At 56.8% G+C, this 15,147-nt stretch overlaps 1 protein-coding gene across 1 annotated transcript; it reads right to left on the bottom strand.

Annotated features, from left to right (window-relative positions):
• Positions 1-1,784: 1,784 nt before the first annotated feature.
• On the bottom strand, positions 1,785-11,627 carry ST14 (suppression of tumorigenicity 14 (colon carcinoma)). Its single transcript, XM_010282357.1, has 19 exons — positions 11,471-11,627; positions 11,104-11,231; positions 10,430-10,500; positions 9,796-9,956; positions 9,339-9,374; positions 8,765-9,002; positions 8,472-8,611; positions 7,933-8,030; positions 7,276-7,385; positions 6,216-6,346; positions 5,836-5,940; positions 4,739-4,846; positions 4,259-4,366; positions 3,936-4,064; positions 3,490-3,550; positions 3,330-3,455; positions 2,902-3,176; positions 2,471-2,607; positions 1,785-1,946 (listed from the first exon to the last, which is right to left on the bottom strand). The coding sequence occupies exons 1-19, from the start codon at positions 11,625-11,627 to the stop codon at positions 1,785-1,787; spliced, it is 2,481 nt and encodes an 826-aa protein (XP_010280659.1).
• Between the last annotated feature and the right edge of the window lie 3,520 nt (positions 11,628-15,147).

Raw genomic sequence — 15,147 nt, 5'->3', positions numbered from 1 at the left:
TGTGGGGTATGTGTCTCGGGGGGGAGTAACTGCAAACCAGGACACCGTGGAGTCAAATAATCGATGCTTTCATTTCCTTTCATAGCTCAGTGCTGCAAACCGCTGCTTATCCTCTCCCTGCAAGAGAGAATTTGCATGGACCTGACAGCGGGAGGGAGCTGGCTCTGGACAACACGGGGCTGGTGCGTCCCTTTCGGTGTCCAGCACAACTCCAGGGACAAACTCGCCTCCGTGGCAAACTACCCATCCCTGCTGCATCTCTTAAGCTGCTGCTGGAAAGACCAGGGTCTTCCCAGCAGGGAAGACCCCCCCCTGGGCAGCAGGGTCTTTAGCAGAGGGTGGTTTGGACACAGAAGCAGCAGATTGCTTCAGAGCAGCAAGTTGTGCCTGTGGCCACTGTCTTGCTTCTGCTGGGGAAAAGACGTGCCAAGTCTGGACAGCTTCAGGGGAGAAACGTGGTGATGTGCAGTCTGGGACCTGCAGCCAGCGTTGTGTTGGATCAGGGGTCAGTGGTGCTGCAGCGTTGTGTGTAAGCGCAGATATGAAAATGTTCCTACACTCTCTTTATGCCTCAGCTTTCTCTACAGCGACTGCAAAGCGATTAAAATCCTCCTGTCTCCAGCAGAAGGAAGCTGGGAGGAACAGAGCAGCCCTGTGCTGCACTGTTCCAGCTGCACCCCGGGGGTGCTCGGGGTGGCTTTTTTCTGCTTTTTCCCCCCACGAGTGCAGGGAAAGCAGAACAAGCTCCTGCCAAGTGTGGGCAGCCAGTCTGACTCCTATAGGTTTCCAGGTAGGAAAGAAGAACGACACCAACAGAATATTAGAAAATATCCCAGTTTATTAGAGCATCTCCACTTCATAGTGTTTTACAAAACGATGTATTTACAGGCAAGGAAGGGGCAAACAACTCAATTGGAGTGTGCTCTGCTAGGGCAAGGAACAGGCTACATCGAAACAAAGTAAAACCGGCACATTCACAAGTCACGTTATTGCATTTTTTTCTTTTCAAGCTCCGCCACTGAACTCTGCTTGTCGCAGCGAGAGAGGGGAAGCTGCCAAGCGCAGTGCTGGAGCCGAGAAGATGTGCCAGCTCAACCACAGCATCGTGTCAAGGCACAGCATGGTAATGCCACCCTGCTCCGGGCTGGAGGCAGGAAAACAAACCCCCGCCTGCACAAGCAGCCCTGTGTCCCTGGGGGTGAGTGACAGCATGTTTCAGCCACACTTCTTTTTGTCTCTGTCCCACAGCCCTGGACTGGGTGTGACCAGAAGCCCAGCCAGATGGAGGAGGGAAGGAGAGCACAGCGTGGGACAAGACCATGGGTAAGAACTTCTCACCCCTCCTTCTCCCCCCCCTCCCTGCCCCGACTGAGGACCAGAAAAAGGGGTGCGGACGGCAGTTTGAAAACAAACGAAGGAGATGGGACAGGTTCAAAAACAAGCTTTCAGAACGTGTTCTAATAAAGTTTGCCTCTGAAAACACAAAGTGTTTGTTTGGGTTTTTTTAATTTGATTTTTTTTTATTTTATATGTAAGTTAAAGGGCTGCTCATTGAAGGTGTTGATGGGAGTGGCACTGACTTACCCCCAAGGGGGAATCCTAAGGGCCAAACGAAGCCCTCAGCTCTGGCTGTTCCGTACACACACGGAGTCCCCGGCGAGGTAGAGGGTGGGTTGAAGTTCACAGTAGAGGCTGTGTGCTGCCGGGAGGAAATGACAGTACCCAACATCTCCGGCCGGCCGTGTACAAGAGGTGTCCGCGTTCACGCAGGGCCCAGCGTGTCCCTAAAGGCCCGTCTGCTGTTCGATCCAGTCTCGCAGGCTCGTGAGCCGGCTGTACACTCCGGGCTTGTTTCTCTGCGCGCAGCCGTCGCCCCAGCTCACTATGCCAGCCAGGAACATCCGATTGCTGGGCTCCACGCTGACCAGGGGCCCCCCGGAGTCTCCCTGCACAGAAACAAACGGTAGCATAAGCACCACGACAGTACATCGCGCTAGTGCAAAGTGTTAAAGGAAAGCCCAAAAACTGAGCAAGAAAAAAACAAGCCCTTGGGTGTTACAGATTACAAGTCAGCTGCCTGTACACTTCCCTGAATCAAGAAGAAAGTGTACCTGTACCTGAAACTAAGTATGGCGACAAGAGCCAAAATAAAGAGCTAAACAAGAGCCCTCTCTTGCTACCTAAGGCCCTCGGTAATAAACCGGAGGGTGGGTGCACTGTTCTCCTACCTGGTGAGACGTTTTTTGAGTCCAAGGTGTGCGTTGGTGGGCTGCAGGTTTTAAGACTAAGTCAGTCGTGCATCGACACAATTTGCTGCTCGTGCCCGAATCAAGGAGGCTCCATCGTAGGTTTCTCGCAGGTTAAGTGCGGAAGTGCCAGAATAACAAAGGGCTGAGCAAAGGGCCTGTCTGCCTAACTAAGGCTCCTCCTCACGGCAATAAACCCGAGCGCTGCCGCACCGCTGCCTTACCTGGCAGGCGTCCACGCCGCCCGTCAGGATCCCCACGCACATCATGCGCGGCGTCAGCTGGTCCGTCAGCAGCTCGTTGCACACCGTCTGGTTGATGAGCCGGATTTCTGCTTTCTGCAAGATGGAGGCTCCGCTGCCTGCGAGGAGGGAGGGGCAGCGTAAGCAGAAGCGCGCAGCATTTCCCTCCCCTGTGCGCCTCGTTCGGGCTCTGACCGACTGACTAATCGCCAGGTAAACCCCTCGTTGCAACAACCCGCTTTTCCAGCAGGACCGAGGCGTTAACTTTGTGCGCTCCCAAGGGAAATCGCATTTGATTCCAGGCTTGAGGCAAGCTCACACGTTTAAATCCAGCCAGCCCCCCTTTTTCCTAAAGCCACACGCAAAAATACATCCATGTGGCCCCACGTTCGCACGGCAACGCCAGCGCTCACCTCCTTCCACGGTCGCTCCCCACCCGGTCACCCACAGGTCCTTGCCCACGGGGAAGTTGTGGGTGGCATCGGGCAGGCAGATGGGCTGGACGACGGAGGAGAAGGTGACGGGGCTCTGCAGCTCCACCACGGCAATGTCGTAGTCGTAGGTGAAGTCGTTGAAGTAGGGGTGGGAGATGATGCGCTTGATCTTCCGTGACTGCACGTTGGCACCGTTGCGGTTGCCTTGGTTGGTCAGGCCCAGGTAGGCTGTCCACAGGCTGGGGTCTGAGTACCTGCACGAGGCACGAAACGCAGGGCAGGGTGAAGCCCCGTCTCACGGACGCCTCAGCTCACTCTCTTAAACGGTTTCCTTGAGACGCGCCTGCAAAAACTGGCTCTTCCTATTCAGACAAATGAAGCGCAACGGCCGGGGGGGTCTCGCCTACCTGATGCCCTGCAGCTGCAGGAAGCAGTGTGCCGCCGACACCAGCCAGCTCCCCGAGATCAGCGAGGCCCCGCAGATGTGGCCCTGGCCCTTGACGTGGAGGCTGACCTGCCACGGCCATTCTCCCACCTCCGAGGTCTGCCCGCCCACGATCCGTTTTTTTTTCCGAGTTCTGCCCGCCGACGATCCGCGACGTCCTCGTGTAGAAGCGGGTCCCGCAGTCTGGGGTGGGGAAGGAGAAGGGGCACTTGGTTACTCCTGTCCCCCCGTCCTTCCCCTGGGATACCTCCCGCAGCACAAGTGCCCCGTCACCCGGGTCAGGGATGGCTGACGCCACCAGCACGGGAGACAAATGCTGAATTTGCTGAAACGTTTACTGGCCCGGTCAGTAATTGTGCAGACAAACCCCTGCATCACCTGCGTAAGCCCCCTCTAAACATCTTGAACGACACTGACCCTCCGCAAACTGCTAAGAAGACACCTTGGCTATTTTCAGCTCAAGCCACCGCCCAGAAAACCCCAGGGGCTCTCTCCGCCACACTTTGGTGTTTCTCCGAGGGGCCCGAGCCCAGAAACGCGCGTCCCCTGCCTTCCCCCGGGTACTCACTGCAGTTGTCCTCGTCGGAGTTGTCCTCGCAGTCCCGCTCCCCGTCGCACTCTGGGTTCTGCTTGCTGATGCAGCGCCCGCTGCGGCATTTGTATGTGTATTCCTTGCAGGGGACTGTCGTGTGGACCGCTGCAGGCAGGACGAAGGGAGAAGGGTCAGCCCCAGTTCTGGGGAAGTCGTGCTGCTTCAGGAGCCCTTCCCCTCTTCTGCCCATCCCCAGGACATTGCCACCCCGTGAAAAAAAGGTACATGGGGACGCCTGGAAATCTGTAAGAGGCTGCGTTTGGGGGGAGGGCCCCTCCGCAGCCCGTCCTCACCATTGCTGCAGCTGCCCTCGTCGCTCCCGTCCCCGCAGTCGTCCTTGCCGTCGCACTTCTGCGCCTCGGGGACGCACTTCCCGTTGTCGCACTTGAAGTTGTTGGCGGCGCAACCTGGGGAAGGAGCCGCTCCTGAGAGACGGCAGGGCGCAACCCCCGGTACCCCCAGCACACGGCTGCGTCCACCTCCCTCACCCCCGAGACGGGCGAAGCCTCTGCAGCTACAACATACGAGCACGTCCCAGTCTCTCCTTCTCAAAACTGCACACCACCACTGACGTCTGCAGCCCTTTCTTTCCCAAGAGCCCGCGTCTCCCACACCTCTGCTCATCCTCGTTTCTCTCCTCCGAGCTCCTGCTCGGGGCTGCTGCGGCCGGCCGGCATTTTGGGTTTCTTGCCTGCTCGCTTCCAGCACTTGCCTTCCTCCGCACCGCCAGCCTCCATCGCCCCCCTCAGCCCTTTCTGCCCGCCGGGTGAGTTACTTACTGCACTGCAGCTCGTCGCTGTTGTCGCCGCAGTCGTTCACGTTGTCACAGACCCAGAACTTGGGCTTGCACCAGCCGTTCTGGCACCTGAACTGCTGGTCGGTACAGGCTGAAAAGGGAGAGCGAGAAATCAGGGGAGAGACCTGCAAAGGCACCTGTGGAGACACCGGTGACCCATCCGCCACCGCGTCTACCGCAGCATCACGGGGAAACCCCGGCAGCTCTCCCGGCGAGCACACGGGAACGAGCGCCCCAGAAAAGACCATGACAGCTGGGGGCCGTGCCGGCGTACACAAATACACAACGCACTTGTGCTACGGCACGGTATTTCTGCCGCTGTGGAGAACTAAAAAACCTGTTTGGAGAGCTGTAACCACCACGGGCAGTTAAGGCTGAAGCTCACGTTACCCCAGCCTAATGGCAGCAGGACAGCCAGAGGCAACAACTCGAGCAAAGTGTTTGATACAACCGGTGGGAAAGCACCTGAGATAGCCGGCGCACGGTGCTGGCAGCCAGGCCAGCAGCACGCTCCTCCTCGTACAGCCCCTTACCTGCAAAGGAGATCCCAAACCAGGGGATCCTCTCCTCTCGAATTAACTGCTGGCCCTGAACAATAACATTAGCTGTGGGATAGCTCTGCTAACCCAAGAGGAAAACGACGCGCAAAGAAACAACCCCCGTGTATCCCTCAGGTTTTCCAGATGCGCTCTGCAATACCTGCCCGGTTCGGTAACGAAATACATCCCCTTATACCACCCAGCTCAGCCAAGCCCGCAGCGGCCAGGAGGATTAACTAGAAAAACACCTTCCTAGCCTGGAGGGGACTGGAAAGGGAGGGAGATCCCACTGGGAGAGGGCTAGACTAGCAAAAACCCGCAGCTACTCTGCTGGGAAAGGATCCCAGATTGATGCCCACACCGCGTGCCTCTCACCCCGGCCCCGAGGAGCGAGGCAGGCAGGGAGACCGGCAACTGATCTGCAAAGCCTCAGCACTAAGGCATGTTACCCAGAACAAGCCCAGAGCAAATACCCGCAGCCACCCCGGGGCGGCGCGGCCCTTCCCGTGACGAGCCGAAAAGAAATGAAGGACAGACTTACTGCAGGATCTCTCGTCGCTGCCGTCTACGCAGTCCAGCCACCCGTCGCAGCGCATGCTTCTGTCAATGCAGCGGCCAGTGTTGCAGGTAAACTTGCCAGGGCAGGCTGAGAGGGAAGGAAAGGGATAAAACGATACGTGAGCCTTCCAGCCGTCCCCTCTGCCTCCCTTCCCCAAAGCGCATGACGTTCCCTGTGCCTGCTTACAGCATCCAGCGTTAAAAACACCTTTTCCTCAGGACAGAGCAGGAATACAAGGGGGTTTGCAGGAAAATAAGACGTGCTCCCACCCACTCCCCTGGAAAAGCGTAAGCGCAGAGGAGGGACAGCCTCCAGGCCTTGGGCAAACCAGTTCCCCCCACAGCCTCAGGGTTTCAACTCACGATCGCTGGAGTCGTAGGACAGGTACTCAGCAGAGAAGCCAGTGTCCGTGTAGGACTGGTCTGAGTGGAACCGGACCTCTATTTTGTTGGTAGTACTGGCCACCACAAACTGGGAGCGCTCCCCGCAGTACCTGCAGGGAGAGAGAGCAAAGATGGACGCAGCGTTGTAGGTCAGCACTGAGCAAACCGTCCCTCATCCCTCACACGCGGGGTCCCTTCACACGCCCAGACAGCTGAAGGGGCAGGAGGGCAGAGAGCGGGTCTGACTCCAGCACAAACTGCCGGACCTCAAGGCCCACACGCAGGAGCCAAATTCAGCTGCCGTTGGCAGAAGGTTTGGGCCAGTTGCAAACGCCAAGCTGCGCCCTTGGAAACGACCGGGAGCGAGTTCGTCCAAATCGCCGCTCGACACAGCGACGTCTCTGATCTCAGAGCCACTGTGCCTCCGGATCCCTGGAGCCCCTACAGCCGCGGGACCCCGTCCCACCCAGGCTGGTAGGCACCACAGCAGCACCGCTGCAGGACCTGGCCAGGGCCACAGATGCAGTGCTGGCTTCGGAACCCTCTCTCTTTGAGGAAGGGTCAGCTCCCTTGCCTGAAATGTTGTCAAACGACACTGCTCGCTTCCCCTGCGCAGTACCAAGTTGTCTTTTCGTCCCGCTCACGCTAACAGCAAACGGTAAATGTAACGGTAAACGCCCCACGGAAGGCGACGCAGTCACCCTAGCAATGGAGATCGGCTCATTCCAGCGAACCCATGCCAGGAGTTCCTGCCTTTCTGCAGGTGACGCAACGTTCCGCAGCATTTGGGGGGATTCAGCTGCAACAAACCCGGGGTCTAATCCCCAGAACCAAGCGTGCGGCTCCCCTCTCACCACGGGGCGTCGAGCTACGAGAGCAGGTCAGACCCACGCAGCCTCCCACCTCTTCATATCCCCAAAAGCACCAGCACGCTTGTTCCCACAGCAAGCTTAAGGAAAGCACAAGGTGCCACGTAACTAAACGCAGCCCCTCCACTCCAAGGGCCAAAGCTGTGGGTCAGGCAGCGCCCGACGCCTACCTCGTGCTGTTGATCTGCACGTAGTCCTTGGTGCAGGAGCTGACCGGGATGCCGGGCTCCAGCACAAAGAACGTGTTGAAACGCACCTTCACGTTCTTCTTCGAGGGAACCTGCAAAGGGAAGCAGAGTCAGCGGCGTGTTGTTTCCTGGAGCACAGAAAATGGGAATAAGTTTCACGGGAAAAGGGTTGTGTTTGGGAGGAGGACCCAAGATAACTGAAAATGAAGAGAAGTCCATTTTCCAGGAGGAAAAGAGACGCCTTCCCAAAAGTCACTCTGACTCACCCCGGCCCCAGGATCCCACATCAAACCGGCACACAGAGGCGGGCTCGAAGCCAGGTCTCTGTCAACAGTGCCCGTTCTCTCAGGGCAGAAGGTTTCCCCCCAGCACCAGTTTTGCCAGCAAGTGACTGGCCTGTCCCAAAGCCCACGTGCTCTAGCGCTTTTTCCGCGAAGCTACAGTGATCGGGGGTGTCACGTGGCGTCCGGGCCTCTCGCAGCCTCTTCTGCCTTTGGCACCAGCTCCTAAAGCCTCCCTTCAGCCGTGCCAGACCCTAAGGCTCTAGGCAGCGTCCGCCGTGAGCTCCCTTGCGCCGTCTGCTGCCTAAGGAAGTCCATTTGACAGACTAATTAAGGCAAAGAGAGCACCCCGTCTTACCTCTATGTTCCAGACACAGTCCATGGCTGGAGGGTAGTGTGCCGGGTAATAGGGAGTCGTGAAGGTGCCGCTCTCTCCTTTCAGAGTCCCACCGCAGACTAGAAGATAAGCAGGAAGATGAAAACAGGTTAGAGATGCAAAGAGACGTGGTTTTCCCAAGCCTTAGCTGGCTACCGCCCGAGGCAGGAAGGGAGGCAGACGCAACAGCCTCTAAGAAGGTTAAGTCGATCTCTGGAGACAGCAGCTCTGCTCTGAGGCTTGGAGAGAACCCAGGAGATCAATTAGGTGCTTCCTGCATACATCAATCTGCATCTCTAATCCAACATAATTCTTATTTCGTCCTCCTCAAGGGACATCGTTACGGCAGCCAAGAGCACCGTGGGCAAGGCAAGCTCCCAGAGCCAAGACGTGACCTGCTTCCAGGTCTCCCGGCCCTGGAAACATCCCCGGCAAAGTGACCGCGGCCACAGCTGCGCCTCCCTCTTCAGTTGCCCGCGGCACGGAGAGGTGGGGTGAACCAGGCCGAGGCCTCTGCTCACCTTTCATCTTCGGGAGCTGGAAGAACTCAGCCTTAAAGCCGGGGAATCTCCCCTCCTTGTTGGTAACAAACGTGATGAGCATTACGTTCTGGGAAGACAGGAAGGTCAGGTTGTAGGAAGGGGCATAATTCCCACAGAGCCTAGGAAGTAAAGGACAAAATCCGTTAGACACAACTGCACAGACCACCTGTGAGCAGGGACAGGAGCTCAGTTACCAGCAGGACTTCTCAGTATCGCCCTGCCGCATGATGCCAGGACGCGGTGCCCTACAGACAGCTAACGGGGACATTCACCTGACCAAAGCGTGGGGCTCCACAGGGCTCAAAGAGTTGTACACCTTGATGTAGTCACCATTGTCTGCGCACTGCTCCAGCTCCAGCGTCCTGAAGGTCAGGCTGATGATGGAGTTGGCGTCCGCCCTCAGTGCCCAATAGCAGAGCGCATTGTTGGGGTACGGGCTGTTGGGGAAGCCCGGCGTGGTGAAACTGGTGATCTCCCCTTCCTTGGCATGGAGGGCAAACATGCAGCTATCTGCGCAGGAGAGCAGGGAAGAGTTCACAAGGCAAACGAGGAGGTTCTGCCCTGTCTTTCCCTGAGATGCAGAGTGGGGCAACCTGGGGAGACGTCTCTTGCAGGGAGCACCCTTGCTTATGTCCCTCCATCTACAAGGTGGAACATCACTGGGGAAGCCAGGGCCACCCACTACTGCTAGATAATGGCAAGGCCTATGCCACAGTCTGGCCGACCCCAAACCAGCTTCAAGCAGCACACGGAGGTCTGCAGAGCTCCTCAGGCCCTTCCCCATCCCGCATGGGAAATTGCCACCCCGAAGAGGTCATTACAAGACTGAAGAAGAACTGTACTTACTGTCCCGAGCAGAGTAAGCGATGCTGGGGTCGACAGCTGCAGGAGAAAACAGAGCTGTTGTCATCCTTTGGGCTGCGGACAGTCCCTGGGACCCGCATTGATTTGGTCCTGCTTGCAAGCTGGCTGGGGGACACTGCTCCTGCCTGGGCTCGGGGGAGCCGAGCGACCACGCTTTTCCTCTGCAGGAGGGAGGGTTCATCCCTGTCCCTCTCCAGATGGGCTCAGAGGAGAACGCAGAGTGTTCGAGCCAAGGGGAGGGGTCCGCACAGCTCCCCCCAGTCTGCACGGCCCATCAAGGCAGCGCTGTGAAAGCCAGGTCTTTACAGGCACCCTTAGAGCGGTCCCCACGGCCGAAGGCACCCAAAGGGAGGGCTGCGACCGGCAGCTTACCCCTCCAGCAAAACGTCCCCTCCCCAGGTCCCATGCAGAGCCCGGGGACGGCGGAGCCAGCACTCACGGAAAGCAACGACCGATTCCACCTTCAGCGTGGGGTTTCGCAGGCGGGGGTTCCACCTCTGGACCAGGCTCTGCTTGTCCGCCATCGCCCTGTCCAGTCTCTCCTCCCGGTACTTGGGGACGAGGAACTCCGACCAGTAGTAGGCAATGACGCTGCCTTCGCTGCAGGGGAAAGGCAATTACGGGCTGAGAGCAAGGACAGAGGCAGGAGAGCTCAAGTACCGGTAGAAGAAGAGGCCAGGCTACTTGATGAGCCATTTTTGGAGGATGGCCATGGGGAAGGGAGGGTCTCGACGGTAAGTTAAGCAAACTGCGCCCAGCAAAGGCCCCTGCCAGCCCAGGAAGTCCCTTTCAAAGCCACCAGGCACCATCCACTGTGGTTCACAGGGCTCTAGTGCACCATACCTGCATTTTCCCAAGACATCTCCCTCAGCACACAGTGATGAGGACTGGCAGAAAACAATACGCATTTTCAGGTCGCTTTTCACCGCCCACACTTTTTTGTGTCACTCAGGATGACTTACTGAGGTACGTCCATGCCCAGCAGCCCAGGAACGAGGGCATACGGCTGCGTGACACCGCAGCATCGCCCTCCTCCACTCCCAGGCAGGGCTCAGACAGTACCTAACACTCACCTGAAAGCAGTTATCACTGTCTCTTTGTGGTAAGGGCCAATATCTGCATGATTCCTGTAGATCTCCTCCACCTGAAAGGTTTAGAGAAGGGTGTTCAGCACATCGAGAAGGAAGGAGGAGGAAAGGCTAAAGACAGACAGAGCTTCAAGCCTGCTATGGAAAATCAGAGCACATACCCGGCATCCCTGAGCGTAGGAACTTGAAGGAAAGAGAGGAAGAGAGAGAGTTGAGAGTCCCAGAAGCACCCAGACCTGCGCTCCACAGCCTGCTCCGACTCAGCTCACCCTGCTCTTCCCTGGGGGAGGCACAACGAATACCTGAGTCTGAGGGGAAAGGCGAGACCAGCCACGGCTTCAGCATGGAGGGCAGACACCCTCCTGCCTCGGCTCCCAGCCCCGACTTATCCACGGACCCTGGGATTTTCCCAGTCAGCTTCCTACGGCACGTGCTGGGTTGCAGAGGCAGGGAGACGCCGTGGCATTGGGCTGGAGATGTGATGCCAAGACCCAGCTTAAAGGCAGGCTCCCCACACCCAGCCCAGTGCGTCACGGCGAGCGGGGAGAGCCGAGAGGAGCGAGAAAGCTCCAAGCAGTCTTACATGCAAGATCCCCGTGGCCACGGGGCAAGAGGGAAAAGTCCTGCTCACAGGAGGAGGAGCGTAGGAAACCTCTTACCGTGCTCTTCACCTTCTTGGCCAGCATGATGAATTCCGGCGAGCTGGAGTTCTCGTAAGCGTCAAGGAAGTCCCAGTTCAGAACCCGCAAGTGGCCATTGAAAACCTTCTGGACGGGTGCGTTCCTGTCTGGAAGGCAACAGTTCAGAGTCAGAAAGGGCAGTCAGGGCTGGGACCGTGGCACAGCAGGTCCCCAGTGACAGCAATCGGGGCAGGGGGATGGAAATGGTGTCCCCTCCCAATTCCCGGAGCCTTCCTGGAGCTAGAGAGGGCACACGTGAGCCACACAGGGTAACGAAGCTTTTCCACGTGGATATGCTCCCAGGGTATCGCCCCACATGCCACCACCCACCAGACGTCACACTCACATTTGAAGTGCCAAACCAGGAGGCCGGTGACGAGGGAGATGAGCAGGAAAACCACGATCATGACGGTGATGACCACCCACCGCTTTGGGCCGCGCTTCTCCATCTTCTTGGAGTTCATGGCAGGGAGGAACTCCACCCCTTCATCCAGGTTGTTCATGTCCTAGGACAGGAGAGAAAGCAGGATGGTGGAAAGGCCATTCCCAAAGCCTGGTTTGGAGAGGTCCCCCCGTGACCTGTGGCAGCTTGCCATCGCTGAGAGCACACGGCATGCCTCGGCGTCGGCAGCTCTGCAGCCACCCCATGGCAGGACAAACCCCGAGGGCTTTTGCTTTGCTTTTCCACACACACCTAATTCCTTTTTGGACCTAATACCCGGTGATCAGTTCAAGTAAACTCAGGGCCGAGTCCACACACCTCCCGTGACCGTGGTAGGTCACAAGCCCGCAAACCCCAAGATCTCTGCCTGCCGGCAGATGAAACTGCAGACAAAAATTCACCCCTGCGAAGTGCTCGCTATGTCACTATGTGTGTGTCACCCACAGCTCGTGTGGCACAGCACGCTATAAATAGCATTCCTGTAAGAAAAGAAACCGAGCTACTTCCTCCCTTTACATTTGCACAACTCTCTGGACGTCTCCTCGGCCAACTCCTGCGTTCCTGCTTGGGATTTCCCATTCAGCGCGAATACCGATTAAAAGAAATAAACCAAAAAACTTTGGTTTATCGCCTGACCAGCCAGACCCTCAGGACAAGGCACGCTGGCTAATGAAGGACAGGTCAGGAATGAGGAACGACAGCCGTAGCGCAGAGCTCCCACTGCTATCACTGCCCCACGGCGGGCTGGGCGAGGAAGAGGAAGGTCTCTGTGGCGGTGCAGAGCCCTGCATCAGCTTGCAAAACCCTCGGTGCCCCTGGGTGTCACTCTCTCGCACCTCTGGCTTACCTGCCCTCCATCCTCGCCCTGCTCGCGTACCTGCACCTCCGGCCCGGGGTGGGAATCAGAATGGCTGCAGACCCACATGTTTTCAGGGGACGCCACGCAGCCCAGAGCATCCTCGGCACAGGCAGATGTCGGGCGGCCCCCGGATCCGCACCCGCCACCCCGGCGCTTCCTCCCCTCCCCGGAGCTGGGGAGAGCAGACCACATCTTCTGCTTTCTTCTTGTGCCCCCCTCGGGTAGGACAGGCTCTCTGCCTGCTGCAAACTGCCCAAAGCACGAGGATGCCTCGCCGCTCCGGCCACCACCTTGCCATTTTCCCCTCTCCTGAGCCTTACCGGGCATCCAGCAGCTTCCTGGGCAGCGGCATGGGGACAGCAAGAACGCCACAACTCAAAGTGGCCCAAATTCACCGCGCTCCATTGCAGGGGACACGTCGTCCCCGCAAACGTGATGCCGGGTCAGATGCTGCCTGTCCTCTCTCAGCCCAGGGCTGACACAGACGTACGCTAACAGCTCGGGCTAATTTGATGCAAATGGCACAAGCCCCTAAAAGTCAGGAAAAGATAACCAGCAAAGGGAATGCTGTCGACAGAGGGACCTCTGAGCCCCTGCGCTCCCGTGCAGAGCCGAGCGATGAGCCATCCTCGCTGCACTTCCCTTAGAGGCAATGGCTGCACCCCCTTACCTTTCCTAAGCCCCGCTTTGCCGGGAGGCCCAGCTCCTACTTGCATCATTCCCCCACTCCTTTTGCCCTTTTCTTCACCCAGTCTCTGCCCTCTCCTCCCCCCCTCCACACCTCACCAAAGCCTCTCCTCCCTGCGGTATTCGCCCGAGGCCCTTTACAAAAGAAAGGGACGTGGCAGGCACCTTACCCTACATTTTTGTAAAGGACTCTGTAAGTTTAATCCTCTGCAAACACTTACTAGAAGGCCACCAAGACCAGAGCAACCTACCGGTTTTCACACCATCTACTCTCAGAATAATCTGAGTTTATCATTTGGCAGTTGTCCACTACAGCATGGGTAAGGCAGCCTTCATTCATTTGTGAGATTTACTGCCTAGAGTTGGGCAAAAAAAAAAAACCCACAAGGTGAAGCACACCACCTCTGAGGTGCCAGGCTGTTTCTATCACCAACATCCAACCACCGCCAGAAGAAACAAAAGACCTGGCAGGGCCACAGAGGACAATCCCATGGGGATGCTCTGATTTCTGTTTGGCTTCCGTGGTTATACAGGACAAACTTAAAAACGTAACCCAAGGAAACTTCAAAAGAGAAGAGGCACAAAATAAAGCTTAAGTACATAGCGACGTCCATCAAAGTCAAGATTGTGTGGAGTTTGACGCACCGTCTTCGAAATAGCCATCTGGCTCCCATCAGTTTCCAAAGAATGAAAGAAATAGCCCCAAACCAAGTAAAGAAAAGAAACCGGCCACATATCCCGCAAGCATCTCCCTTCTCCCACCGTGAGACAGCTCGCAGCACCAAGCCTTCCCAGGACTTCCAATGCGTTGCTGCTTTAAGCAGAAAGAGAAGTATTTAATTCTCTTCTAAAATCCGCAGGAGCCTGCGGCAAGAAAACAACCTCAGGGGCTTAAATGATATGTCTGTTCACGCGGCAGCAGCTTTCCCAGACCTCCTGGGGTCAGCGAGGAACAACCGCCTGCCCCCAGCTCGCAGGGGGAAGACAGCGTCTCCGTGTGCTCCGAGTAACAATTTTTGGGCACCAGCTGGTAAACTTTGGCCTTAATAACACCCTCCCCTGGCAGGCTGCATGCAACTCGATGGCATTGCTTCCCTGAAAGAGGGATCACGCACTTTTTGCACGAGAAGGGTAACGTTACAGGGGGGTAGCAGCAGGAAAACAGCACAATGAGATCAGGTCTCCTCTGGCTACCAGGAGAGCAAAGAAAACCCTGTTTTCAAATACTATGCCCTTCAGCTGAGGGTACCTTCAGCCCTCTGCAAAATTCTCAAGATTCAGTTTCACCAAACTGCCAGAAAAACATGGGGCTCGGCTACAAGCAGGAGATACTGCTGTACGAGGCGAGACTGCACAACACTCTGGCTGATGCACTTGAACATCCTCTTCGAGCTAAAGGTTGTGTCTTTGCAGAGAGAAAACCCTTAAGATGGGAGCAACTGATCAGTGTGATTAAATCCGAAGGAAAACACAGCTCCCCTCCGCTTCCGACACACAGAAACACACGCAGCGCTCCTGCGGCTGCAGCGCGACCAGAGGAAGTGAGGCAAGAAAACTCACCATCCCATCTTTCTTTAGACGATTTCTCTCCTCTTCTTGGAAAACAAGGATGAAAGACCTTAAACCTGCGACAGTTTACAGCACGCCCTTGTCAGTTTGTTCTTGCTGCAAAGCTGACACGGCAGTGACACCCACGGCACCGAGAGAAATTAAAGAAGTGTGGGGACTCCCAGGAGGTGATTTTTGTTATGACTCCTGTAGAAGGTGCAGAAGCAGCCACCGGCACTGTTACTTGCCAGAAGTTACCCAGTGATTAGTGGCAGGTATGAGACTGGATCCAAAGCGGTTTCCCTCCTGCGCTCTGTTTTGTATTCCACAACCCCTCCTCCTCCATCCTCATACCTTATATACACCATTATATTCCCCAGCCAACTTGTGTGAAGCTGCTTTGAGGGGCCGTCACGTGTCGCAGCCTGGGTAAGCAACAGCGATCCCTGCAAAATATCTTCTCAAAACAAGGCAAAGGATCTGAAGC

This window comes from Phaethon lepturus, unplaced genomic scaffold (assembly GCF_000687285.1).
Source record: "Phaethon lepturus isolate BGI_N335 unplaced genomic scaffold, ASM68728v1 scaffold14472, whole genome shotgun sequence".
Taxonomy (NCBI): domain Eukaryota; kingdom Metazoa; phylum Chordata; class Aves; order Phaethontiformes; family Phaethontidae; genus Phaethon; species Phaethon lepturus.
The sequence above is the reverse complement of the archived record's forward strand: the minus strand, read 5'-3'. Positions and strand labels throughout refer to the sequence as shown.